The sequence below is a fragment of the Microtus oregoni genome, unplaced genomic scaffold, assembly GCF_018167655.1.
Source record: "Microtus oregoni isolate MIOR12 unplaced genomic scaffold, Mior012 000013F_ref0000133, whole genome shotgun sequence".
Taxonomy (NCBI): domain Eukaryota; kingdom Metazoa; phylum Chordata; class Mammalia; order Rodentia; family Cricetidae; genus Microtus; species Microtus oregoni.
The window spans coordinates 46207944-46233826 of NW_024543072.1; the positions used below are offsets into that span (position 1 = coordinate 46207944).

A 25883-nucleotide genomic window follows, 5' to 3' on the forward strand; every position below is an offset into this window, starting at 1 on the left:
TACTATTTACTATTTTTAGTAAATAGAATTAGACTCAATAAGGTCTATTTATACTTTGCCACATTTAAATTCATCTCTCCTTTTTCTGCCTTCTGTGGAAATTGCACAATCACTATTTGATATTCATGAAGTACCCATTTCAATTGGAAGTCTAGCTTCAAGTCAGTTTTGTAGAGAAAAGCCCAATTCCTGCTTCTTTAACTCCTTGGGATGGATGTGTTTTGGGACACAGATGTTAATGTTCCAATGTGATAAGGCCTTTTGCTCCTGTTAAAGTGTACCGAGTTCAAAGCACAATGCTTGGCTTAAATCCAGAGCCTCTGGAAGAATTCTGTCTCAGTTTGTGGCCTTCTGGAATGTCACAGCTCCAGACCACAGAACTCCTCAGTATTGACCAGCAACCACATAAGGGGCCGGGAAGGGCTCCGCGACACAGACTCGCAATTCTGGCCCTGTGAACCGTCTGTTTACACGCTGCCAAGAACAGCGCCTCTGTGTAGTCTGTTCCCCTTCCTTCCTTCCTTCCTTCCTTCCTTCCTTCCTTCCTTCCTTCTTATTCCCTTCCTCACTCCCTCTGTTTCTCCCCTCTCCTTCTCTCCTCTTCTGCCTCCCTTCAGCCCTCTTTCCCATCCTCCCCTTTCCCTTTCCCTTACCACCCTCCTTCTCTCTCCCCATTTCCCTACCCTCTTCTCTTTCTCCCTCTTTTCTTTCCCCTCCCCCTTTCATTTGTGGTGCCAGGAATTGAACCCAGGGCTTCATTCATCCTGAGAAAGTGCCCTACCATTGAGCTACCCGCCCACTTCTGCTTTGTTGTTTACATGCTTACAACGGCATGGTAGACGTGGCCCTAGGAAACTATCGAAAGTTCCTGCCTGCCGGGAGACAGAATTTTAGAACATGCTTCTCTCTTCATTTCTCCTTTGATTCTGCCCTCCAACTTTTTCCATGGAAGAAAAGCAGAAAGAAAACAAAGCATAGAGTGTTTTGGAATAGTTTTCCATCCACTCACCTATGGCAGAATAAAGTTAATGTCTTCAGAACATAAAATATATTTACCTTATCCTCGAACCGCAATAAGAAGTTCGGTAAAATACATAGCAAATTTACATTCGTGGCTAAATAATTCTTTTTGATTCAGTTTTCTCCAGTCCTCCTTTGTGAAGACCAGAAAAGAGAATGACAACAGACCCAAGTCTTCGGGGCCTTCCCAGTTGCCAAACATGCCGGCTTTGTCTCAGACATGTTTGGTCTTCTTGTTCAACATGAATACACATGTGCATGTTCACACACACACACACACACACACACACACACACACACGGAGAGAAACAGACAGAGAGAGACTTTCCTACCTCATCAAATCCCATCTTGTCTGGATACTTAGGGACAACTGACACAAACTGGGAAGGTTCCATTGGAGGACGGTCAACTGGAAGGCAGAAGAAAGGGTGCTTTGTTAGAGGAGGGTCAGGGAACAGACCTGTTCCAGCACCACAGTGTCGAGGACTGAGACCCATGCTTGACACCAGGGCAGGGACAACCGTTTTGCAGTACCCTCAGCACCGTTCATTTCTTCATTCCACACCCTGTCAGAGCCTTTCTCTCATCTCGTCCTTGTCTTCTCTTCACCAATTCCAACCAGTTTGTGTCCCTGACATTGCATCAATGTGCTTCTTATGAAAACTGGTGGCAGAGCTCTCTTTCTCTTCCTCCTCTCCTTTCTTTCCAGGCTCTCACTCTGTAGCCCAGGATAGTCTGGAACTTGCTATGTAGCTCAGGTTAGCACGAAACTCCTGAGTCTGCTGCCTTAGCCTCACAAGTGTTGGGATTCCAGGGATGAGCATCTGGGACGACGTTCTAGTCTGACATCACTGGGGGTCACTGCTTCATCCTCATTTCACTGGGTCTCCCAGCAGCCTTTGCTCTTTCTCAACACATACCTCCTTATTAATTCCCAGCTTTCTGGATGCCAGTCTGCTCTGGGGATCTGTCCTCCTTTGTTTTTCTACATGAGGTCACACTGTTCCTTGGCTTCAAATATCCTTGTGGTGCTAATGATTCTCAAATGTCTCTCTCGATGGATTCTCTTCCTTGAATCCAGAGATTCACGTATCCACTTATCTCCTGGTCTCTCTACTCTGATATGCAATAATACTTCAGGCATATACAATGAAGTGAAGACTTTTTTAACTCAGTAAGCTGTATGGACCAAAACATTGAAGTCATTGTTCCTAAGTCCCTTGTTGCTTTATGGACTGCCTCCAAGCCTCTGTGAGTACAATGGGCTCTGCCATTAGCATGTACATTAAACCTGTCTGCTTCTCATTATCTCTCCGCTACAGCTCAAGTCTCAACCACTAACATCTCTCAGCAGGACAAATGTATTAATCCCGTACACTCTAATACCCACACCACAGCTTAAGTGATCTTTCTAAACACATAAATCACATTACACCACCCGATGGCTTCACATTGCTCTTAGGATAAAATCCAAATTCCTTGCCGTGGGCAGTGTGTTCTGCATCCATCCATGACTTCATCTCCCTCTACCCAGCTCCTCATTCCCCACCATGTTGGCATCTGGCCCTGGAACTCTCCCAGGATTTCTCCTCTCTAATAGTCTTTATATGTATTATTCTTTATGCTTGAAATATTTCCCCCAAAGATTCATGCAACTGTTTCCTTGATATATTACCTGTATCTCTGATAGAATATAAGTTCTTGATGGCAAGGTTTTTGCTTGATTTTTTCATTGCTGTATTTTGTTATTATGCAAAATTATGTACTATGTATGTGTTGAGTGAATATTTGCAGCCTGACAATTTTTCCCCTAAAGCCTTCATTTAGGATGGATATTCTACTTTTCCTGGACTATCTACTTAAGGACCATATCAGTCAAGCCACCCCAACCTTTTTAGCTTTATTTACTCCTAATATTTTAGCCCTCTTTCTTCCAGGATGGAAATTCCTTGTCTGCTCAGTTTCTTCCCTTACCCTGTAGTGCCCTGCCATATTAGTCCTCTTGTTTGAGCTACCCACTTCTATCCAGGACCAGCTGAAGAGGCACCAGGGCTCGACGTAACCACACAGGGCACAGTAACTTCTCTCTGTTCTAAATTCCTATTGCCTTTGGACCCGCTGTGTTCACAGCACACTATACTATTGGTGTCTTTTAAACATTAGTCTTGTGGGGTTGAGAGATGGCTCAGAGGTTAAGAGCACTGCCTGCTCTTCCAAAGGTCCTGAGTCAATTCCCAGCAACCACATGGTGGCTCACAACCATCTGTAATGAGATCTGGTGCCCTCTTCTGTCCTGCAGACATACAGGCAGACAGAATACTGTATACTTAATAAATAAATAAATACTTTAAAAAATATTAGTCTTGTCTCCCCAATTAAACTGTGATCCTCTGAAAACCAAGGGTTAGCTATAAAATGTTTCGACTTCCTAGTACCTTTGTGGATTGACTCTTATCACAGGTATGGATCCCCATTTATTCATTAAAGATTACATTTCTAATGATTCAATCATTATTCCCCTTCCTTCCTTCCTTCCTTCCTTCCTTCCTTCCTTCTCTCTCTCTCTCTCTTTGTTTTTTGAGACAGGGTTTCTCTGCACAACAGCTCTAGCTGTCCTGGAATTCACTTTGTAGATCAGGCTGGCTTCAAACTCACAGAGATCTGCCTGCCTCTGCCTCTCAAGTTCTGGGATTAAAGGTGTGCACCACCACAGCCAGCTTCATCATTTTCCAGTAGCAATGCCAGATGATTTCTATTGCCTTGTGAATATCCTGTATGGTTTAATTTCTCATTCACCTCTATTTAGAGATTTTACTGTTATGATTTCATAATTACCAGTATTTTATCCTTCCTACATTGGTGTTCCATCCACAGTTTTGCATTATAACTACCAAGCTTTTATGTTTAAGTGGAATAAGGCATTAAGAGTAAAAGATAGGTTGGAATGGATAACCTATAAGTTTTTTTTTAGACTTCCTGAGGTGCCTGTGGGTTTCCAATTGATTTAAAATTTCAATTATGCCCCATGTTGTAATGTTCAGGATGTGAACTCTTAACAAAGTTAAAATACAGTAAATGCATGGATTAAATAAAATGCCTTAAATGCATCCCTTAGCGTGTGCATGGCCATGTGCAAGGAAGGCATAGTGAAGGGTGGGGCTCCCAGGCTCTCGTCACGTGGAGTCCACTTGGCTAGAAAAGGGATTGCGAGTATTTGGAAGGTGTAATCATTAAGATCTTTATTGATCATGCGTATGAGAACTTTCCTCATGCTCAGGCCTGTGGAGGAACACAAGGGAGCACAAGGTCTGGTTGGTCACTCCGTGAGCTGACATCTACTTGGGAGTCACGACCGTCAGCCATGAAATAGCAATAAGAAGGGTTTGCACTTTCGAGAAGTGTTAAATGGAGACATAATAATTGCTAAATGGAGTCATAATAACTGTTGCACTTCATTATTGTGTGAAACTGATTATAAATATTTACATATATATGAATGTAGTTGTCACACTTATTTTGTGAAGCTGATTATATATGTATATATATGTAATTATCATACTTCGTTATTTTAATTAGCTGATTACTCTCAATCCTGCAAAATTGTTATTGTCACTTTACAAGATGAAAACAAAGCAAAAAACTCAAAATTAAAGTGATTCTCTTTTTGTAAGTGCCAGAGCCTGGGTTCAAGATGTTTTTTCTGGCTCCAGGGTCAATGCTCTTATCAATACAGTTTTCCTTCACTTATTTATTTATTCAAATGTCTGGCCATACACTCAGGAAACATTTATCTGCTCCCAATGTATGTCTGAGATACAAGGCAACAAGATACCAAGTTTGTCTCCGAGAGCCTGGGACATGTGAAAAGAGGCAGAAACAACACACAGTGAAGAAACTCAGTGGCGCTGGGGAGATGGGAGATGGGAGATGGTTCAGTAGGAAGCGACTTGCATGTAAGCATGAAGACCTGGGTTCAGATCTCAGAACCCAGGTAAAAAGCCAGGCATGATAGTTCATTCTTATAATCACAGTGCTGGGGGCTGGGAGAAAAGAGAACTGCCGAGACAGGCAGGTTCCCTGAGTCACTCACTAGTCAGGCAGCTCAGCCTATCAGTGAACTCCGGGTTCAATGAAAAGACTGTCTCAAAAATAAGGTGGAGGGTGACAGAGGAAGATGGACTTTGGTCCTCTCCTTCCACGTGTACACATTTATATCCATCTACGTGCATACATCCATGAACACACACACTGTACACACACGGAGGGAAGGGTCTTGAAAAGGATTCCTAAGGGTTGGTCCAAGAAATGCTGTCAGTGAGTCAATCCTCATTCTGTCATTAATTCTCCTGGTCCTCCTCTCAGTCACCAGCAAGTAACGAGGCAGTGAGCAGTACTCTATGTCCTGAGACTAACACGGTCAAAGGTAGTTTAGAGGTGAAGAGAATGGGAAGCAGGTACTCACAGACAGCTCAGTGGGTCTACAAAACAAAGTTGTGGGCTTTTCCTTAACATTTCTGTTTTGTTCTAAAAGCCTTAGTCCATTTAGAATTCCTAAAATCATCTAGACATTGGAGATTTTCCTATACATACCTAATGTTGCTCATTTATCTGTGGCCAACACTTGGCTGCATCTTCTCACATCTGTGACCTGATGTCTATTACTAGATTTTAAAAATTCTTTTCCATTTCTGGAATGCTTTAGTTCTCATTCTAATTATCCTCTGCCTAATTTTCCATGAATGTCCCAAATTTTCTTTTCAGTTCTGGTGTAGACCAGCCCTCATCGTTGGTTTGTGACCTGTTTGTTCATCCAGTTTCACTAGAGTGACCTCCCGAAATCCGATTTTCAACCTGACATCTCTTAGCTCAAATTCCTTCAAAATTCTCTTCCTTGCAGAACAGGCCAATGTCTTCTAAATCATTAGAGGTTTCTGCTTGGGCTCCTGGACATTTTCCAGCTCACTTCTCACTATGTCTCCTACCCACCTCCGCTGTGACAATCACAGAAGGGATTCCTTTTGGGGAGCCACAGCCAGCACTCCCTCCAGGACTGATGGATCAGTTACCTTGTCTTCTTCGGCCACCAGTAAGTTAGCTACTGATGACCAAACATACCGATTCTGAAATTATGCTAGACTCAGGGACAATGACAATATAGAGCTTAAGGACATGGGATTTGGAGATCCCAAGTTTGGTTCAAATCTCAGTCTGCGATCAGTGACTGATAGAACCATCTACACTTGAATTTCTTCAACTTTATTTTGGGGAAAAAAGTTCCTTTTCATGGAGTTGTTGTGATGATTATTGAGAGAGTATATGTTTCAACATAAGCTATTGCTAAGTTGAAGTTATAATTGCTGTTCTTGTGTTAGTGTACACACACAGACATACATATATACGCACATACATACATGACTTTGCCCTAGACCTGAAAGAAGTATCTTTCCCATAATCTTATAATTAGAAAGTAGCAAAGAGAATATTAAAATTATTGTCCTGCATCCTGAGTCACTCACTCATTGCTTCTATCTGCACGTGGATGAGGTTTTCGATGTCTTCCTGCAGTGTCTGATGGGGCTTCAGAGGGATGGGCAGGTAGCCATAGTGCTCTTTGTTGCAGAGGTACATCTGGATGCCTGAGGATATGAAAGAGCAGAGTCAACCAATCAAAACCCACACTGTTTACTAGGAGAGAAGACCTGACTGTGGCTGACACTGAGTTCAACACTGAAACTGAGCAAATGGCTTGTTTCGGGGAAACTGACTAGAGAGCTTCACAATATTCTTTTATTAAAAATTGGAAATGCAGAATTGGGGGCTCTTATAATAAACCCTGGACCATCCTTCGGTCCAGAGGAAATTGGTTTTTCTTTCTGAAGGACGAGCACATTTGTGGCCTGAAATGAATGCTATAAAAGCATGAAGCAATCAGACAAGAAGGAGGAATTCTCATTCCAGAGAGCAGAATGGAACAGCATAATCTGCCTACAGGAAATAATAAGAAGATGAGGAATGAAATCCATATTTGACATGAAAGCACACAGGAAGACCCTGTAAGGCTGACAGATTATTAAAGCTAAATCCAACTGCACAAACACAGTTAAGATACAAAGGAAATTTATAATTCCCCATGATTCTTCTTGATTTTATTTTTTTCCCTTGAGCTGGCATGGATTTGGAGTGACCAATGAACAAAATTCTCAAAAATAAGTTCATAATGGGACAAAAATAACCCTTCCTATCAAATCCTATTAAGAAGCTGCAGTATGGCAGAGCCAGCAATGCCATAGTTCTCTTCCATTCAATTCTAGTATTCATAGCCTCACCAGTGAACTGGGGAAGCTAGATGGCACCTCTGTCCAATCAGGAATGGGGACTCAAGACGGTCTCAAGCTGATTTAGTTACGAGGACAAACCTGCCAAGCTTGGGACCATGTCCCCAAGTCTATGGTGTGTTAATTGCCACAATCATCAGTGCTTTCCTGAGGAAATTATCCACACTGTGGCATTTTCATTTGGGGCAGATGAAATTTCCAGCAGTCAGCTACATCACCCGCCAAGCCAGGTGAGGCTGTCGTATGTGATTAACAGAAAATGACAAGGAGAGAAAAGGGCCTTTGTCCTCCACCTTTCCCGATTCTGGTTGGTCTCACTAGGCCCTGTCTTTCTTCAGTTGAACTCACTAGCTGTGTTAGTTGTTCACATGAATGTCTCTGGAAACTACATTTAAAAAGAATGTGACTTTTTAAAAAAGTTGTAATGAACTAAGAAAATAGAGGAAAAAAGATTTAATGTTTAGGTTGCCTCTCTATTTTAGTTAAATAAACCCCATTTTTCCTTTTAATGTCCCAAGGCTTCCATACAAACAGGATATGATACCTAGCCAAACTATCCACCAGGCAAGCAGGTACAAGAAAGACATTTTCAGACATGAAATGCAAGGTAAATAAAATATTTACCCCCTACCACACTTTCTCATAAAGTTACTAGATGATGAAGAAAGAGGAAAAAGAGGAGGTGAGTAAGAAGGAGAAAGATCACCATGCACAAGAAACACTCAAGACAGAAGAGAGGTGACGCAGGACAGAAGCAAACTCAGTCCCCGGTTGACGGCTGTGACGGCTGTGACATTAGAGTGTATCAGAAGATTTCAAGACAGATATCTTGGAATCTTTTAACATGCACAAGGGGACAGCTGATAATTATGAATACTCTAAGAGTTTGAGAAAATGAGTTTTCAGTTGTTTTAGTGATGACTCTCTCTCTCTCTCTCTCTCTCTTTCTCTTTGTCATACCCCTCCACACAGAGGGGGAGAGAGAGAAAGAGAGAATTACTAAGTTTGACAAAGGAAAACTTTGTAGGGATCTTGGTGTTTTAGGATCATGTGATTATAATAAAAAACCTGCAGCATCTTTTGAGAAGATTTATTCATTTTTACTTATGCGTACTTGTGAGTGCCTATATGTATGTTTGTGTGCCCCATGTGTGTGTATAGTACCCAAAGAGGCCAGAGGATGGCATTGATGCCCTGGAACTGGAGGTCCGTGCAGTTGTGAATCATCATGTGGGTGCTGGGACCTGAACCCAGGTCCTCTGCAGAGCATCACATGTTCCGAACTACTAAGTCATTTACCCAACACAACACTCAGTGTATTAAATTACATGGAGAGGACAGGGTATAAGGAAGAATGTGGTTCCACATGGAAGGCCAAAGGGAAGTGAGCTAATTTATCATCTTTTATAATGGAGAGTTGATTTGGGGGAAAGGGAGCTAAAAGAAATAGAGAAAATAAGAAGAAAGCGGGTGCAGACTACTTAGAAACAAAGCATGCTGGGCTTCTGAGCCCATCTTCAGGAGTGGCACACTGGGAGTACTTATCTTAATAAACCATAGGCCACTGAACTCTCTCAACTCATGGATAATATGATTAAAAAAAGGAGATATGCTGATAATTAGAGAAAGCTTCTGAGAGTATATTGTAGTAAAGTGTCTGGTGAACCTGTGGGAAGGAAAGGAGAGCATTCTGAGGAAAGTGCTTTGTTTTGCTTATGAAGACATGGAATGCTTTCCTGAGCTCACATATACCGAATAGTGAAGCCTGATAAATAATCTCTTTCCCTGTGACAAAATATTATACTGGGGCTGTGTTTGGTCCAGGGCCACCCAGTAAGTCATTAGTACCAAATCTTTGCCCCCAAGAGCCAGTTCCTACTCTTTTCTCCCTACCTGGAGCTTACAGCTTAGTCTAAAGGGCATTAATCTTTGGGACCACCGTCCCTACACCAGAATGCACTTCTGACTGCCACTGATGTCCCAGAGGTAGATGGGCCCGCCCTCCGCCCACATTACTTATTTGGCTCACAGTGGGGTATTTGGAAGCTGCCTGCACAGGACTTCTGTGCCCACCATACACAAATCTGATCCCTAGCTACGTGGGAGCTCAATTTTTGCCCCTGGCCTCATCATTGCCACAGAGACTTGTCTATAACCCTCATGGTCCTGCCTGGTACAGAGAGACAATTTGCTTCTTCTGGTACATTTTTAAAATTATGTTCTGATGGATAACACACATCCAGAGAATTTCAGAACAGTGGAAACAAAATAATACCAGCTATTTTTCACCACGACTCTGTTTAAGAGAGAGAGAGGTGGTTTTTCTTTGGACCCAAATGAAGAAACAAAGAACCTTGAGATGTGGCATAGGTTACAATTTCTGTCATACTTCTGAAAACATCAGTGAAACATGACCTTAGACTGCACAGCTGCTAAGCAGTAGCCTTCAGTAATTCTCTCTTGCCCTGTTTGCATCAGTACCACCGATCTGGCCCTCAGCGCTCATAGGTGTCAAAAACTTAGTTATGTTTCCACAGCTAAGGATCTGAACTCCCCAACAATTACAGACACAGTGCCGGACATAATTGTAGGACTTCTCTCCTTTCCCACCTTTTGTTTTCCTTAGTTAATCTGCCAACAGTTTTGGGCATCCATATCTGCTTGTAATATTCCACGAAGATCTCTGGGAAGCCTGACAAAGAATGCACAAAGTTCTGGCGATTAGGCCATACAAACAGCAAACATGAAAAGTTCCAGTATCGTCTCCATCAAGGCCTAACACCCCTGGGTGTGAGTTTAAAATGGATATACCATCATTTAATCCCCGGGTTGCAACAATGATCTGTTAGGCACCGGCCATCACCATAATCACAACAACTCATTTCTTGGAACATCTTTGCTTCATATTCTGAAGCAAAGACTTGGCAGAACTTGCTGGAATAGTAAAAACCCTGTCTCTGCTTTTGGCCCTGGAGAAGTTGGAGTAAATCATTCATCAAGAAGCAGCTCCTGCTAACATGGACACAAGAACATTCATACAAACTTCCAGACAGATGAGTGCCCTTTCCTTCACATAAGGCTCCCTGAATGACTACATCTGACCAAGCAGTCTAAATTCTTCTACCAAACAGGAAAACCAGCCTTATAATTTCTACAAAATATTCTCCTGCTTTTCAGATACCCTAGCGAGTGGGGCATCCATAGCGTGTGTGCACTGCAGCTTGGTTGGGTCTGTGTTAGCAATCTCATCTTCCAGCAATCTCCCCAGCTGCAGAGGGGCTTTGCAAAATCTTTTCACCGTAACTTATGTAACTACCATGAGTTTATTCACCTTCTCCTTGGTTTCTAAACTTGTTTTGTTAGAGGCTAAATGACACATTCTAACAGGCCCTGGCTGCTATCAGGAAGGCCTGAGGGACTTAGGAGAGCTTTGCCTTGGCAAAGTGGTGAACCTTCCTGAACTCTTGTTGTGATTCAGTCTTCCCCAAGGGAATGGGAGGAAGGAAAAAAGGGGGAAAAAGAGAAAGAAAAAACAAAACACCTTTCCATCGTATTGACTTGGCTTTTTCAAGAAGCTAACAATCCAGTGGCCATGGTAACTCAGCAGGTACTTAAGTGTGGCTTTTGCATTGCCTTCCACAGAGATGGAGGCTGGGACTGCTGGCTACCTCCACTATCTGTTCCCAAGAGTGAGAGAGCTGGGGTTTATGACACACAGAATAAGAATGACATTCTGAGCCCCCCTCCCAGTTAAGAAGTGACCTCTTGCTTAGTTCCGGCAAAGGGGACATGCATGGAAGCGCTGCGTTCAGCTTCTGGACTGCACTCTGATAGGGCAGAGGCCCATAGTCTAGTTCCTGCCTTAATGTATGGAGCATCCCTGGTGCTGAGGCTGGATCCTACAGTTAAGGGCACTGCCTCCTGAATTATGAAAGGATGGTGAGGAGGAGTCTGGGCTGCTAAGAGCTGAGCCACGGAGCCACTACAGTACGCAGATTGTTTCTGAGAAGAAATAGTTCCATTTGTGAAGCTTGGAGACTTTTTCTAGGTTCCAGTTTAGTAATAGGATTCTTGTAATTAGCAATAGCAATCCCATCAGCTCTAGTGAGCCAGTGAGATTTTTCAAGACTCTCATTATCACCCCATCAACTCAGATCCTTCCCAAAAGGGAGAGTCTTTTTTTTCTTTTTCTCTTTTTCTTCTTCTTCTTCTTTTTTTTTTCTGAGACAGGGTTTCACTATAGATTTTGGAGCCTGTTCTGGAACTAGCTCTTGTAGACCAGGCTGGCCTTGAACTCACAGAGATCTGCCTACCTCTGCCTCCCCAGTGCTGGGATTAGAGGCATGCACCACCTGTGCAGAACCAGCCCTGGCTCTTGATCTTTGGTGTTTAAGGACTCTGGCTTGGTTACTACAAACAGTTCATTGCTTCTCACAGACTTGAGATTGGGAAAGAGGCATTTTTCAATATGCACAGGACACAAAACAGAAGCATGTCTTTTGTAGTGTTTCTAAGGTAGCCTACAGCCATGTACAAACAGTACCTGCTTGCCTACTGGAGAAGGCAAAAACAATGATGTCGTCAAAGGTCCAGGTGTAGTCCTGGTGTGGGGGGTAGAAAGCCAGCTTGGTGGAGGCCTCTTTCCTGAGGTCAATCAGGAAGGTGGAGTGGACCATGGGGACGGGGAAGCAGCCCATCCTCTTCCACTCTCTAATCTGAAGGTAGTCTGGTGTCCGCTTATAGAAGCCCTGAAAGACAGCAAATGGATGGACTAGGTCCTCTCTTCTGAAAGCATTGTCACCCAGACACCACAGCTCAATAGAAATCTCCAGAGCATCTCCAGTCTCCTTATCCTGAACTAAGAATTTCTAAATGAGCCCCAGAAATGGATCAGCATTTAAAACACAGAGGGGTTTTGATATGGGTTTTGATATCGATCCCGTTTCTGTTGATTTGATATTTTCACCAAGTGTAGTACATCTAGGCTTATGGTTAAATATGAAGGATTAATATTAATATAAAAGGGGGTACAGCACACAAGTATGAACACATCCTGGTCCTTGAACTCGGGCCCTCTGAGTTCAAGCCTTACCTTAGCCCTTTATTGCTCATAGGTGCCTCAACTCTGCTATGCCTTTTCCCTCAGCTCTGAAACAGGGACAGTCAATACTATCTACCCCGGAGGTTCCTCCCCCCACACAATTTAGTGAGATTAAGCTATGAAGGACCTAGAATAATGTCTAACATCAACTGTTATTGGCTAGCATTGAAATGACTATGTTATACTTGGCTGATGTTTGATGTTTTTGAAACATATATTATTTTCATATATGTCCTGGACTTTTTTTTAGCGCAATTGATGGCTTGATATTTCAGTGAAATTTCAACTGCTTCACACTTGGGGGGGGGGGCAAGTTCCCCCACCCATGCTTTAACACTTCCTCCTGTATGAAAGCATGGGACAACCCATCCTCTCACTTTGTGGTTTTCAATGACTCAGTTTGTTTTCCATCCAAATTTAATTTCATCCAACAAATACCGATGGAGTGCCTGCTGTAATCCAGGCTGAGATAAATGATGAAGAATTAACGAATGAGATTGTACAGGATTATCCCATGTGGGGTGTAGAATCTTGTAAAGTATATCCACTCCGGGTGGTACTAGTCGTAAAGACCATAAAGACATTCCAGGAAGAAGGACAACATATCTCACCAAAATACACTTTAAAGTGTGTAGGAGCTTTGAAAGGCCTTTACAGAACATGTGGTCGGAGGTGGAGGCTCAGTGGGTCGACTGGAAAGTTTCACAAGACTACCATTGTGAGGTACACAATGTACAATGGATATACACGTTTCTAAGTATATGGTGCATCTCTAGTTGTGATGTCAGCACCAGGCACTGCATCTTCTATTTCTACATATGCCTTTCACTGTGTAGAAGTTAGCTGAGCTACTTACCCCACCATTCCATATGATAAGGTCAAATGACCATCAACTGAGACGCAGAAGATGTGAGTCTTTTAGTTATCTTAACCACTTGCTAGCTTTTTGATCTTTTTTTAAGTACCGGTTTTCCCTAATGCTTCAGCCTATGGGAGTTTTAAAAGGGATAATGGGGACATTGGTTTTTCAAAGAGCTCCCTACAGTCTCAAAATATTCTTAGGATGAGAAACTTGGAAAATTTAGGAGGACAATGATTCATTCAGTATCCCGAGAGAGAGGATGGTAAGAAAGGAGAGAAAGGAGACAGAGTAAAAAGAATTAACACCTTCTCAAAGACAGGTGGACACAATAGTTGTGTCATTGTTTCAAAAGAGCTGAGGTTTATTGGTAATAGGTCTTTTTCATTAGCCAGGCAACGGCCAAGACGGTTTTGTTTTGGATATGTGTAAGGCCTTTGGAAAGCGGGGCCGCCGTGATCTTATGATGTCATTGGTCATTTCCGTTTCCATCCAAGTTGAAAATGGACCAGGGTGGAAGAAAGCCAAGAACAGATGAGGATGATTATAATTGGCCCAGTTTGTACAGAACTGAGTTTTGCTCTTCAAAATAAATGAGCACATTCCTCCTATTCCCTTTTAATAAGGAACGAACAGACGCTTGAAAGCTGCGGGCACTGGGATCACCTCCTCCCACTGCTGCTGCCGGTAGTGAAGCAGAACTCACTAAAAATAAGCCTCAAATGGCCCGGCCACGTGGAGCATTGCAGACTGGGAATGTGAGTTTATGCTAACTTAATGTTTTCTCCAAAGAAACTGAATGAGCTTTCTGCACATCAACTCATTGTCTCCTCCAAAGACAAGTGGATGGTAAGAATCACTGAAAAATCTCTTAGAAACAAGGAATATAATGGCAATGAAACAGGAATTCCTGGTCTGGTGCTATGATGGTGCCACTGGTTATTAACACTTTCAGCAATATTGCAAGCCATTTGAGATGTTGGTAGATTAAAATATGTAGTAGCAAAAGTCATGTCATCCCTTACAGATCTGGTGAAGACCTCTTGTTTTTTGAGACAAGCTCTTATAATGTAGCTTAAATTAGCCTTGAATTCTTGTTTTCTGTTTCTATTCTGATCGAGACAAAATTTCATGTAGCCTAGGCTCTGACTTCCTTATGTAGTTGAGGATGGTTATGAATTACTGACCTTCCCCTACTTCCCAAATTCCATCCACCATTCCCCCCCTCCCCCTGTTTTGTTGTGTATCAGTTTCCCCTAAGATTGAAACATTCTATCCTGCAGGGAATCTTCTTAAACAACTCAAAATAGCTTCAGGAAACCCCAGAAACTGACCAGATTCACTCAGCCCCTCCCTGCAGGAGTAAGCAATAAAGCAGCTGGGAGCTATTCTCAGACTAGCCAAGCAGCGAAAAAACCTGAGATCAAACTTCCAGTTGCACTAGGATGGGACTCTCCAATGTTGGGCTGCCCACATACAGGCTGTGGCGTGTTCTCCGGGTTCCCAACTTTTGTGTGCTCTCACCTGTGCTGGAATACACGTTGGTGACGCACCATTTTTGAGTCATTTCTAAAACTTAGAACATGCTACCAATTAGGGTCCCTCTGCAAAAGCCAATTATCAAGTATGCATCATACTGTTGGCCTCATTCCTTATCTGAAGCCAAACCAAACATAAAAAGAGAGACAAAATTCAGCTTTCTGGCCATGAGAACACATTTCCCCCTTCATCATGTTGTTGTCTTATATGGATACATTATATTGGTGAGTTTAATTTTTCTGTCGAATTCACTAAGAATTAAAATAAAACACTTGGTGGCATTTACTGTAACAGATATCTAAAATTTGAGATTTTACTATAAAAAAAGTATTAGAAATTCACACTTTTAGCTTCAATTTTTGAAAAGCAAGCTTCTACGTCAGTTTCAATCATCAGAACTCTATGGAAATAAATATTTATCAATATATATCAAAGATCACCAGAAGCCGGGCAGTGGTGGCACATGCCTTTAATCCCAGCACTGGGGAGGCAGAGGCAGGCGGATCTCTGTGAGTTCGAGGCCAGCCTGGTCTACAAGAGCTAGTTCCAGGATAGGAACCAAAAGCTATGGAGAAACCCTGTCTCGAAAAATCAAAAAAAAAAAAAAAAAAAAAAAAAAAGATCACCAGAATACACTTTGACTCAGTGATTCCACTTTTGTGGTGGTTTGAATGAGAATGTCCTTTATAAGGTCATGTTTGAATGCTTGGTGGCCAGTTAGTGGAAGTATCTGGGAAGGATTAGGAAGTATGGTCTTGTTGGAGAAGATTTTGAAGTTTTAAAAGTCCCTGCCATCCCAGTCTCTATCCCTCTTCACTCTCCCCTCCCTTCTTCCCTCCCTCCCTTTTTCCCTGTCTCTTTATCTCTCCCCTACCTCCAGATCATGTGAGCTCTCAGCTACTGCTCCAGCACCATGCCTGCCTGCTGCCATGCTCCCTGCCATGACGATCATGAACTAACCCTTTAAAACCATAAACAAGTCCCAAATCAAATGCTCTTTTTTTTGGGGGGGGGGTTCAAGACATGGTTTCTCTGTAGCTTTGGAGTCTGTCTTGGAACTAGATCTTGTAGACCAGGTTGGCCTCGAACTCACAGAGATCCTCCTGCCTCTGCTTCCCGAGTGCTGGGATTAAAGGCGTGCGCCACCACCGCCTGGCTTTCAAATGCTTTCTTTTAAGTTGCCCTTGGTCAACTTTTAGCAATGTTTGTGTCTCCTCATAGCAATAGAACAGTAGCTAAAACAAGTTCCAAGAAATTATGTTAAGGATATCATATATAGATGTAAAAAATTTGCATCAATGATGGTAGTAATTCTAATTGTTAAAATGCTTGAAAACAATGTGAATGTTCAAATAAGAAGAATTTTAAGTAAATTATAGATACCATTTGGTCATGATACAGTCATTAAAGAAATACAAGTGTCTATCAATGGTATTGGTACATTAAAGAAATACAAGTGTCGATCTATGGTGTTGGTACAGCTGTGGAATGAATATTTTTGGCTGTTATACTTTCTTAAATTTTTTTGTACTTCTAGGTTTTCTTGTATTGACATTTAACTGCAAAAAAAAAAATTAACTAATCCCTGAACTGGAAAAAAGGGAAAACAAAATCTGTTATACTTGTTATTAATTGAAGCTTCTAGCACTAAGCTCTTTGGAATATTCTGCTGATAACAATGCCCACTGTGATGCGGCATTTGATGTAGGTTTGCCTCCTTTCTTGAAAGTTGCTTCAGTGACCTGGTGACACAGGTCTCTAGAGAGGAGGTGAGAAGTGGGGTGGTACTGCCGACAGGGTCCTGCCTTCAACACTACCTCCTCAACTAGTTAACCAAAAGACTTGCCTGAGGTGTGATCCCACACCAGAAGTTAGAGTACAGGCCTCGGGACTCCAGCATGGGGGCCACAATGGTTTTGTTCTCTGCAATCATCAGGGTCAGGGTCTGCGGATTCGTCAGGAAATTGTCGACATCTATGAACTAGGAGAAGAGAAAGACAATGTCAATAACTAACTCAGCACATGAGATCTGGGGTCAGTCCTTATCTCTACCCTCCTTGCTGAGAACCATTGCAGCTTGGCAGCTTTCATTCAGTCAAAGGAATATTAGTATTTAGTCTAACTTCCCATGTTCAGCTCTAAGCTGTGAGCTGGTATTGCCACGGTAGGTACATATACAATCAATAGGACATGATTTACACATTGGTAAGTGATTTAAATTCAAGATGTTAATGGTTCCTACAGATTCATATAAATATATTCCTGTTGCCCACGCTCAGTACCCCGGGATGGACCTATTTAGGTTTTTAACAGTAATGTCAAAATGGCCCATATAGGTCCCCAGTGCTGCTACAAAGTCACAAACAGAAATTTTGTTTAAATTACATTTTATCAACCCATGCAACCAAGTATCATATTTCTCAACAGAAAATTCATGTTAGTACTGATTCATTTATAGAGACAGAATCAGATTCTATCAAAGAGAAATGTTTGCTTTAACAAAGCCAAAAAAATAACTTTATAGTTTATGTGATTACAATTTACAAATAATGAGAAACACTTATGGCAATCAATTTACTTATGAAAAATTTTATAGTTTAGCATTTGTAGATTTTATTAACATTTTAGTGGTTGCATATAATATTAAATATTATGGTACAATTTAAATTTTCCTATGAAGTCACATGTGCTGACAATGTTTCTAAAACATTATCAAGCCGATTTTTAAGTGGACAAGGGACCAGGGACAAGGGAGTAGCATAGATTAGAAACACTCATTTCCTGCGAGAACCGGAGTCTAGTGAAAGTAGATACCAGTCAGTGTACTAATGATAACACTGGTATCACTTCTAGTGCTGCCATGGAAAATACGTGCTCAACAAACTCATGGAGAAAAGCCTCTGTCTAGGACAGGGATGATGGCTCCAGTTTCCCATGGCAACAGACATCCTTTCCAACTGAGAGGGTTCATCAAGGATGAGGGTGCATGGACTCCTCATCATCAAGCCCTGCATTTGTTAGAATTACTCAAGCTCTCAGGACTGTGATGGAAGCCTCTCAAGGACAGAAATTCTATGTGAGAGCCAAGTGGTATCCAGGAAGATGAAGAGGAGATTTTGTTTACCAAATCAGCCCATGGATAAAGGAGGCAGAGTTCCAGATGTGTTCATTTCAATCTCATTGTATCTATTCGTTTGCTTATGTCTTTAAAACTCTTACAAAAGCCATTAAGACATTTGATCTTGCTTCACCTACTAAAATGATTCAGGATCTCTTATGCCTGTGATATGAAAGCCTTGCCATCCACACAACTCACTGAGAAAGCACCACAGAGAGGATCCAAGGTGAAGAATAGCCAAAAATTTCCCTGAACTTTTCACGGGGAAGGTGATGCCTAAGCAAAAGAGTGTTTTGACTGTGCCCTGGGTATCCCTTCTTGGTTATGGATACATTTTGGAGAACAGTTGTCAAGGAATCAAGCATCTGTTTTTACCAGGATGTAGTCTGACCATTTTTCCCTCGCAGTTCGAAGGGCTGCTTGTCGCAGTTTCATGACATGGGCAAACCGGGAACTTGGCCAGTGCTTTGGTCCGATTTCATCAGGGTAAGACCTAAAAGAAGAACATACAGTCATGAATGCCTGGATGGATGTAGCCCGGCCCTCAGTGCTTGTAGGCACCGACTTTCCTCCATCACTCTAGGAAGCAGGAACAAGAAACTAGTATTATCATCATTTCTGTATCATAGATAAGCAAGCAGGAACAGTGAGAAACTAAGCAATCGAGTCTTTATATAAAAGACATCTCTTCCTTCTTTGAGACGAAGTCTCACTATTGCTGAGGCTGATCTTGAATTTCTACATTAAAGTATCCTCCTGCCTCAGCCTTTCAATTATAAAGCATATAACTGCTGCTGTGCCTGGCTCTTCTTCAGTGGATTGAAGCCTTATGTAGTAATCTTGCTATTTTCTCCATTTCAAAGATGAGGATACCGATGTGGAGAGGCTAATGTTACAGTAAGTGGTACCACCTGAATTCATATCCAGGCAGTTACTACCAAAGCTTATATTCTTAGATACTCAATATATTTTATCAAATAAATGTGAAAATACAGGGTAAAGGTATGAATTTCTTAAAAACAACAAAGGTTTAGATTACTTATTGAAATCTCAGTAAATGGTTCAATGAAGTTTTATTGATCTGTCTTATGTGAGATGAGGTGATGGAGCAGACAAGTAACATTCTTCGGATTTCTGTTGGCATTCATAAGAAAGCTCTTAAAATGGCCACAAAGGCAAAGACTCAGCGAATGCTTTAGATCCTTCCGAAAGCCCTCAGAGGAGATGGATATGGATGTTGTCACGGCAGCTGGCCAGCTCTTCACGTTCTTGGAGGTGTGTGGGCAATGTGTTTGCCTTAAGGAATGAAAAGTCACAAGCACTGAGACTGTCGCTATGCAAACAATGTTCTGCAATTAATAAACTACATACAACACAGGGATTATCTGGGATGTCTTCCTCAGTTACTGTTCCAATGGAAATCAGTGGAATTCCTGCTTTTCTGAATAGATTGCCAAAAATAATGCCTTATGACATTTTTTTCACACTGACCTTGGCATGTCCTCTATGAAGTAAAAATCTGGCTACAAAGAATTTGGTATCTGGGAAGCCAAGTAGGAATATAAAGTCTACCTGTGTAATTTTTTAAAGTTGGGCTAAATTCCATCAGAAGAAACACCAGAGGGATGTTTAAAAACGTTTATAGTGTTCAAACTTAAACTGATAAATATGCTTAAAATATAGACCATAGATGGGGATTTTAGGTATTGTGTATACACATATATTATTCACTGTGTGTTTGCATATGAATATAATCGAGTCTATAAGAATACATTTGTTCTGCAGTGACATTTGTTATTATTACTCTACACATTGCTTTCAATAAATGACTTTTCCTATGCAGAAACCCAGACTACTGATTCATTCAACTTCTATAAATCCTAAAGTTGGCCTTGGGAACATTTACAATTTTATGTTTTAAATTTATTTTTTATTTTATTCACTCATTTGTTCATCCAGCAAGTTTTGATTTGGTGCCTGCTGAAAACACAGCATCGAGGGAAAATATAAAGTGTTGGATATTGTAACCTCTGCCAAAAGCTCACAGTTCATGTCAAAAAGCTTGAATAAATTGTAGTTAATTAAGGTTAGGTCAATGTATTATGTCAAAAAGATATCATAAAAAAATAAGCAGATGGGGACTGGAGAGATGGCTCAGCAGTTAAGAGTACTGGCTGCTTTTCCAAAGGTTCTGAGTTCAATTCCCAGCAACCACATCATGTCTCACAACCATCTTTAGTGGGCTCTGATGCCCTCTTCTGGCACATACAGATAGAGCACTCATGTATATAAGATAAATAAATCTTTTTAAAAAAAAAGAAAGAAAATAAGCAATCTAAAAGTAAGATCTTTACATTTGAAAAACCTCTCTGCTTTCTCTAGTATCTGTGATTTTGGATCAGAACTGGTTACAAAGAAAGATAAACACTTCCAGGACCTGCCTTGGTAGGAGTTGGCAGCTGGAAATAAACTCGACATTCTGGGTAAAGCATATTTTCTTTGCAGAAGAACAGGAAATATGGGAATCTTGGATGTGTTTGAACTTTGTTCTGTGTGTATTTGAGTCTTTGCAATAAAGACATGAAGTTATTTCATTTGTTCCTTATGAAGATTTCCGTGGCAGTACAACTGTGCTAGCTGATCCTGATGCCCAGTTTCACTGGGCAGGGAGACACCAAGGGCATTAGTGAAGTACACTCGGAGCTGTGTGTTCCAGAGGTGACTGGCATGTGAACCAGCTGACGGGGAAGATCCACCCTGAATGCGGGCAGCACTGCTGGAGATGAGAGACCCATGCGGAACAAAGGTAGAAAAGGAGGAAGCCAGAATGTGCATGGAGGCTCTGTGTCCCTGAGCAAGCGCTGTACTCCTAGCGCCATGAAGTCCATTCAAGCTTTGACCCCTTCAACCTCTCAACGGAGCTGCAAAACAATAACTCTCCAGCTGTTCCCAGCCCTTCAGCTGGGGCTGTGACTTCATTTTTCTTGTCCTAAATTTTCCAACCTCATGGATTGAGAAGAGCCTGGTTTCTCTGGCTGTCGAGCACGCAGACAGACAAACATTGTTGGATTATGTAGTCTCCAGCCTGTAAACCCGTCTAAAATGTCACCACACCCATAATATCCTCTGTTTATACTATGCCATTTTCCCCACTAGTGTTCTTTCGCAAGAGAATAAAGAATAACATAAATATGTGGGATGATTTGTAGACGAAATGACTAAGACATTGCTATGTTAAGACTGAAATAGCTTATATGTTCATCGTGAGTGCATTGGCTAAATAATCACGATATATATGACAGATATCACACAATCCAAAGTGAGTCAGTGCCTCAAAGATTGCTGGGCCATAGTCTCCAAGACAGAACTTTACAAAGTAAGGTACCTATGGGAGACATACAAGCTTTCACCATGATTTCTTAAAAATAAGACTGTTCACACTAGAAAAGCAATACATAAAACAATGTTTAAGATATATCCCACCATCATAATTTATAAGCTGTTGAAAACCTTGGCTGGCAGCCCAGGAGTAAGGAGGGAGAGCGGGTGGAGAAGACCCTGTTAACAGAGGAAAAGGCCGAGTTGGCAACTCAGATGCAGAAAGGGCGGCAAGGGAAGTCGGCATGCACCTCCAGATCGAAAGCACAGGCGGCGGGAAAGCCAGGGCCAGGGGAAGATGAGTTTCCACCCTGCTACTCACTCCGGTGCATCCATCGGCCTCCACTCCACGTAGTGATACTGCCTCTGTACGTTCCTCAGCCACTCCCTGAGTATCTCCGTCGTGTTATCCACATTGTGATCGGTGGCTGCCCTACAGGACAAAAAGCACAATGCTATTCAGTCACATTATTTAAAAAGAAAATAAGAAGGAAGGAACATCCTGGAGACCCCAGATTAACTGAAGGAGAATGAGGAGTTCTGGGAGGTGGAGTAGGGAGAGCTATGGATAAAGTAAGCCTCATGGACCACACTAGAAGGACATCTGAAGTGAGAGGCGATGCTTCTAGTCATCTTCGTGTGTTAGGGCACAAAGCAGGGCTCAGCCAACCGTTGAATCCACACTTGGTTCTATCAATAAACACAAGAAAATGCTAAACCAGAGAAAGTGTAAAAACGGATTAACCCAGAAAGTAAGTTTGCTCTCTAAGATGGAAACTGTACTCTCTAACGTTACTAAGACTGGCCTTTGTTTAAGCAAAAGTTGACTTTTATTTTCATTTCAAATCAAGATTCAAATCACAACAAAATCTTTAGTCAGAACTGCTTTTGTCATTTGTATGAAGGGAAAATCACAGTATTTCCTAATGTAAAACTCAAAATCTAAGGTAGCTTTACCTATTTGGGGCTAACTTTCCCATCACAAAGTAGAGTATCTGCAAATTCTTCAAATAATATATCCAAATGTATTTCTGTTCTATCTAGAAAGTTGAATATATATACTTAAAGAGGGGCTTACAGGGCCCAGAAACGTGGCTCAGCTATTAACAGCACTTGCTACACACTGATAAGGACTAGTGTTCGGATGCCAACATCCATGTAACAAGTCAAGCATCCCACAAGAACCTGTAACTCTGGCTCCAAAGGATCTGATATCTTCTTCCACTCTCTCTGTGAGCACATGTGCATATACACATGTGTTCATACGCTCAGACAGACAGACACATACAAATGAATCCTTTTTTGTAAGACAACTTAAGTGGCTTCTAAAACCAAAACTATTTTTAAGTTGTATTACAAAATAAAACCCAGTTCCGTGCTATAGATGAGATTTGCAGCTTATTTGCACAAATTCAGCTTTAAATAGAGAGTAAAGGAGGAAAGAAAGAAGGAATTGGGAGAGAGAGGGAAGGGTGGAAGACGGGAAAGAGAGATGCTGAGAAAGAGCCACGGGCAGATAGACACATCTGACGTCCTTAAAAGGCAGCAAAGGCCTAGAACTTTAGGTTCTAGGTAATTCAGCAGCTCCTCCACGGAGGGAGAGACACTAAGACTTCAGCAGCTGGCCCCTGGGAGTGCAGCCTTGATAGGAGCAGGGGAGAGTGCTTCTGCCTTATATGGCAATGGGTTTTGCTAAGCTTGCACCCTAATGGATTTCTTGTTATTTTCACTGGGGATTTTGCTCCAAACATAATAGAAAAAAAAAAAAAGAAAATCTTTAAGACACAGAATGTTCAGGAATGTACAATACAAAGCATAGCCAATAGAGAGGGAATACATTTCTGTAAAATATGAAATAATTAAGATCTGTGTGACTTTAAGTCATAGGTGTGGAAAAATGGAAGATGAAGGCATGCACCCAATATTTGAAAAAAAAATCTATTTTTTAAAATAAATATTTGAAAAACAATTTAAGACTAACTTTATTGGTTTATTTTATACAAGGCAAATGGAATGCTGCTTCAGTATTAACAAGATTTTCCAGAGGTTTCTCATAGTTTTATAATGAGAGAAAAGAAATATCAAAAATTTTACTCTTTGTGAAAACAATGAACTACCTTGGTACAGAAATTCTGTTAAGTCTATGACGTCTAGCCATGTTTCTCAATGTAAGTTTAAGAATAGTCTCTGAGTTCTTTCTTGACAAACTCCAATTGCTGAAATAAAATACTGTTACAGTTCCAGGGTATATCTTCAATTCTAATTAACTTAAGAGATCACAAAGGCACGTGAATATAATTCAAGGACAGAGGTACTAAGGAAACTCAACACATCAATAAAAACCAAATCAATTTGGAAAAGGCGAGATTATGGAGTTAAACAAAAGCTTAACTAAAGCTATTTATTAAAAGTTTAATTAATGCTACCACTAAAATAAGTCACACAGATCTATGTTATAAAGCTAATTGACTTCCTAGTTCTAACTGTGCCATGGAATTTGTGTTCGAGGTGAATAAATACATAAAAACATATTCGATAGCAAAGGTATAAAAGTCAGTGTGACTCCACCACTTCAGAATGGGTGTTCTAACTGATTAAAAGTTCACTGAGGTGTACGGATTTTGGGTGTGAAGTTTTCTATTTGCAAGTTGGTTTTTTAAATAATAAAGTTCATAAAAAATAGATGATTGAATTAAAAGCTGTCTTGGTAAACATCATACAAAAGCTAAGAGCATCAGTGGCCAACTGTAGGGTGCTTTCAGATGCCTTCTTGCAAGTAATTAGAAGTAGCTCCTTTCTCTGTGAGGCCTAGAAGGGATGGCCGTCCACACGCCCCTGGGCCTTGTGCCACCTGGAGTGGAAGAGGTGCTCAGTGAGTGGAGGAGAGGGTACCCAGGAACACTCAGGGCAAAGACAAGGTTGTAGGAGAAAACAAACAACTGAGGAGGTAGGACATGGTTCCAGGGGAGGTATGGAAGTCCTTGTGTTCGTACACAGCTACAGCCAGACCCACTGTGGCAGGGCCACAGGCTGCCACTGCCCTGGCTAACAGGTAGCCACAAAGAGCGCGAGGACATGAAGCCACTGCCTTGTGAAATGAAACGTGTGCAGTCATTCCTGGACCAAAGAGATGTACAGCACACCACCCTTCACTCACAGACTGTAAGTAGAATAAATCAAAACAAACCCCTCTACCACAAGATTAGCCAAAAGTTGCTAGAATTCTGGTATTTTTAATTTTTAAAGTATTGTGGAATAATTTACTCATTTTTCTCTTGTGTTGTTGTTTCTTTGTCTCGCAGGACTTAACATTCTCTTTGTCTTCCTTGCATATGGGAGCTTTTCTTAGTCTCTTTGTTAAAAATTGGTATTAAAGAAAATAAATCTTTCTGGTCTATAGATGAAACAATCCCCAAAGCTGCCTAAATACTCACTGCTGCTCTGAGAAAAATACGTGTGTGGACTCTGCAGAGATACCCATGTGCAATTAAAGACAGGAGTGCAGAGTGAAGGCATCCTCCTAAGAAAATGGTTCATTTTCTTGGTGGGTAGAGTTCTCTTTGTTCTCGAGCTTCCACAGAAAGAAACAACTTCCCAGCTGCATCCAAAGGCAAAGTTTCCCACTGACCTTTGATGTACAGGGTCCATCCCTCCAACAGTGAGTCCCAGAGGAAGAAGAACAGTGCTGGACCAGCCCAGCCCATGGAGGAAGCCTTTTATCTCCCACTAAGACCTTTCTACTCCCTTGGTAATCGTCAAATACACAGAAACCCAGGCAGGCAGGCCTAAGTACTGCTTTACAGCTCTTCTGCAAAGAAGTGTTTCTGTGGGTACCCAATCATGAAAACTTATGAGCACAGGGCTATTCAGAGAGGGCTGGGGCAGGAGAGTGCAGGTTTCCTGAAGGAAACGCGAGTCTTCCCTTAGCGGTTCTAGTTTCGTAGTCCCGCAGAAAAACGTATCAGTAAGGGGCATGTTCCACCACAAGATTCCAGAAGGAACTGGGCACAAAGACGTCCATCTAACTGCGGTATTTTTCACCAAGCCAGTGAACTCAGCACAGCATGGGTTCACATAGATGTGTGACCCTCCGTTAGGGTCTCCGTTAGGAGAAGCTGGGCCACTCTGTTTCTTTCTCTCTCAACTCGAGTTTCCTCAAGTCCAAACAGAAAGTGGGAACTGCCTTGAGGCTCTTTATCCTTCTCTCTATCAGACTAGGAAAGGCCAGAGGAGCAATGGGGCATCCCTCAGAGACTGTGAAGAAAACCAAGGATGTGGATTGGGATGCAACTCAGTGGCAGAACACTTCTATAGCATGTATGAGGCTCTGGGCCCAACCCCCCAGTATCAGGAAAAATGCACCAAGCCAACTCCAACATAAACCTGCCATGATGCAGTAGATAGCAGGACACCTGGACAGGTGTTCCGCAAGTAATCTGTGGCCATTAAACCAGACACTGTCAGAGAAAACCCAAACATGGTACCATGGTATAAGTGTCCCCCTAGAATTCAACCTCAAAGGATGGAACTTAG

The 25883-nt window shown here is 41.7% G+C and overlaps 1 protein-coding gene across 1 annotated transcript in view; it reads right to left on the bottom strand.

The window, feature by feature from the left end:
• Positions 1-25883, bottom strand: part of Colgalt2 (collagen beta(1-O)galactosyltransferase 2) — a 97946-nt gene that overhangs the window by 15366 nt on the left and 56697 nt on the right. Inside the window, exons 2-7 of the mRNA XM_041662677.1 lie at positions 21673-21783; positions 18348-18465; positions 16701-16835; positions 11899-12103; positions 6537-6656; positions 1353-1429 (exon numbers count right to left, since the gene is read on the bottom strand). Coding sequence (XP_041518611.1) covers positions 1353-1429; positions 6537-6656; positions 11899-12103; positions 16701-16835; positions 18348-18465; positions 21673-21783 — 766 coding nt within the window. The remainder of the gene's footprint in view (positions 1-1352; positions 1430-6536; positions 6657-11898; positions 12104-16700; positions 16836-18347; positions 18466-21672; positions 21784-25883) is intronic.